The sequence below is a fragment of the Montipora foliosa genome, chromosome 2 (genome assembly GCF_036669935.1).
Source record: "Montipora foliosa isolate CH-2021 chromosome 2, ASM3666993v2, whole genome shotgun sequence".
In the NCBI taxonomy this organism is placed as follows: Eukaryota; Metazoa; Cnidaria; class Anthozoa; order Scleractinia; family Acroporidae; genus Montipora; species Montipora foliosa.
Window position 1 is genome coordinate 36,400,443 of NC_090870.1, and position 2,500 is coordinate 36,402,942.

Consider the following 2,500-nt stretch of genomic DNA (forward strand, 5'->3'; position numbering starts at 1 on the left):
TATAAAAGTCATAACACCGTAAAAATATTGGTTGGAATAACTCCACAAGGGAGTATTTCATTTGCGTCAAATGCTTGGGGTGGCAGAAAATCCGACAAGTTTCTCACTGACAATTGTGGAATTCTTAAGAAGCTTCTTCCTGGAGATTTGGTAATGGCTGATCGCGGATTTACTATCCAGGATAGCCTGATATTCTACCGAGCCGAACTTGCAATTCCAGCATTTACGAGAGGAAATTACCAGTTGGACCCAGTAGATGTCGAGGGAACCCGTGGCATTGCAAATATCCGAATACACGTGGAAAGGATACTTGGGCTTTTGAGGAGAAAGTACACAATTCTTTCTGGAATTTTGCCAATTGACTTCTTGCAGTGTGACCCTAATGGTTCCCAAGAGGCTAAAATTCCTATGATTGACAGAATTATTACGTTTTGTGCTGCTTTGACAAACCTTTCCAATGGTATTGTACCTCTAGATTGAATAATTATTCCTATTATGGGGTTTCTTAGAGCGGTTTTCACTTGAGCGTGGAAAGTAATTTGCGTTTACTTTGGTGTTGCGTTTACTATGCTTTGTGATTAGTTTACAAAATTCCCGCCACTTTCTTAACCCAAAACCAATCATGAGTTGCTCACGCAAGTTTTTCTGCATTTCGTGTAATCACTTCGAGTCTTGATTGGACAATGGATTGCTCTGCATCCTCTGTGATTGGCCAGAGTAATTACTTTGGTTTTGGTTTTACGACACTCAGTTGAAAACTGCTCTATCACTACATCCTGCTTTATATAAAGTAGTTGGATTACCACAGATACTCTTGTTTAAATAAAATGATTTTTTTTCTATATGGTCTGGACAGCACAAGTGTTACTAATATTTTAAAAAATACAGCCACACTTTTGAATTTTTGGAACATGTTTCGATGTCTCAAACATCATCTTCAGCTGATAGTTATATATATATACGAATTATCTTGTAAAAATTTTAATGTTCATTTCATTTATTTATTTCCCCATTTATTTAGAGAATTACAAGGTCTAAAAAGCTCACCACATGAAGTAAACGGAGAAGGGCAACAATATAGGTAAACTAGCTAGATGCCCTTTAAATTAAGTTACATTTTATTTTAAGAGGAGGCAAAAGATAATTACAATAAGCAAAAGGAAAGGAGGAACACATAGTTAAGGGGTGCAGTAGTTAGTACTGAGCAAAATAATTCTGAAAAAGATATCTTTTAAATAGATGTTTATTTGACAAACTACGAATGAATAGAGGAATATCATTCCAATAACATCCAATAATTGTTGGGCAGAATTTTCTTATATTTGTTCTAGAGGAACTAGGATTTAGATACTGTAAGGATGTGCTTCGAGTAGTATAATTATGTTGCCCAGATACAAAAGATAGAGTAAAATTTGATGGTTTGTTATCTACGATAAGATCATAAAATAGTTGACAAGTTTTTAACTTCACAATATCAGGAAATTTAATTAGGCCAAGATTAACATAATGGGGAGTAATATGCTCACGAAGTGGTACCTCATTGATGATTCTTAAAGCTTTGTTTTGCAGCTTTACCACTTGAGTTATGGCAGCTTCGTAGTTATTACCCCACAATACGCAGCCATAAGTTAAATAAGGATATATAAGTGCATAATAGATACTTGTTAAAGATTTGTTGGGTACATGACGTTTTAATTTTGCAATAATATTTATGCTTTTACTGATTTTACTACTAATATAATCGATATGATGGTGCCATGATAGGGAACAATCAATAATTAATCTTAAGTAGTTAACACTGTGAGACTATTCAAGATACTGATCCGCTAGTTTAAGAGGGGTGTATAAATTATAATTAAGTTTTTGCCGTGGTTGGAATACTATATATTTTGTCTTACTTAAATTTAAAGTTAACTTATTTGAGCATAGCCAGTCATAAATAGCGGGTAATTCAGAGTTTATTAGGTGTAGCAATGCATCGAGATCCCTACCAGTCGCAGTCAAGGAGGTATCATCGGCAAATAGTCTTAAGGAAAAATAATTAGTTGCATTTACTATATCATTTATGTAAACTAAGAAAAGAAAAGGACCCAAGATCGACCCTTGTGGCACTCCTGAATTTACAGAAAGAAAACTAGACTCAGCTCCATTAACATACACTCTTTGCTTCCTTTTGATTAAATAGGACCTAAACCATTGGTTTTCAACATCTCTTATTCCATAAAAATTTAGTTTAAACAACAGAATCGAGTGATTGACTGTATCGAGAGCTTTACTTAGATCTAAAAATAGGGATACAGCATAACATCCTTCATCAAGGGCTAATGTTATCTCGTCTATTAAATCTACTAACCGGTCAGTTGTAGTGTTGTCAGATCTAAAACCGTATTGGTTAGGTATCAAGATATTTTCAATAGTAAAATAGAACGTTAATTGATTAAGAATGCATCTCTCAAATATTTTACTTAGTGCTGATCAATTTTTTCTTTTGTAATCTCAA

The 2,500-nt window shown here is 34.0% G+C and overlaps 1 protein-coding gene and 1 pseudogene across 1 annotated transcript in view; one reads left to right on the plus strand and one right to left on the minus strand.

Moving 5' to 3' along the window:
• LOC137991599 (uncharacterized) overlaps positions 1-480 on the plus strand; it is a 1,443-nt gene extending 963 nt beyond the window's left edge. The window contains exon 2 of the mRNA XM_068836660.1: positions 1-480. This exon is cut by the window's left edge and continues 434 nt beyond it. Within this exon, the coding sequence (XP_068692761.1) occupies positions 1-480 (480 nt within the window).
• A 1,985-nt stretch (positions 481-2,465) lies between these two features.
• The window catches only part of LOC137991600 (uncharacterized), a 660-nt pseudogene continuing 625 nt past the window's right edge, over positions 2,466-2,500 (minus strand).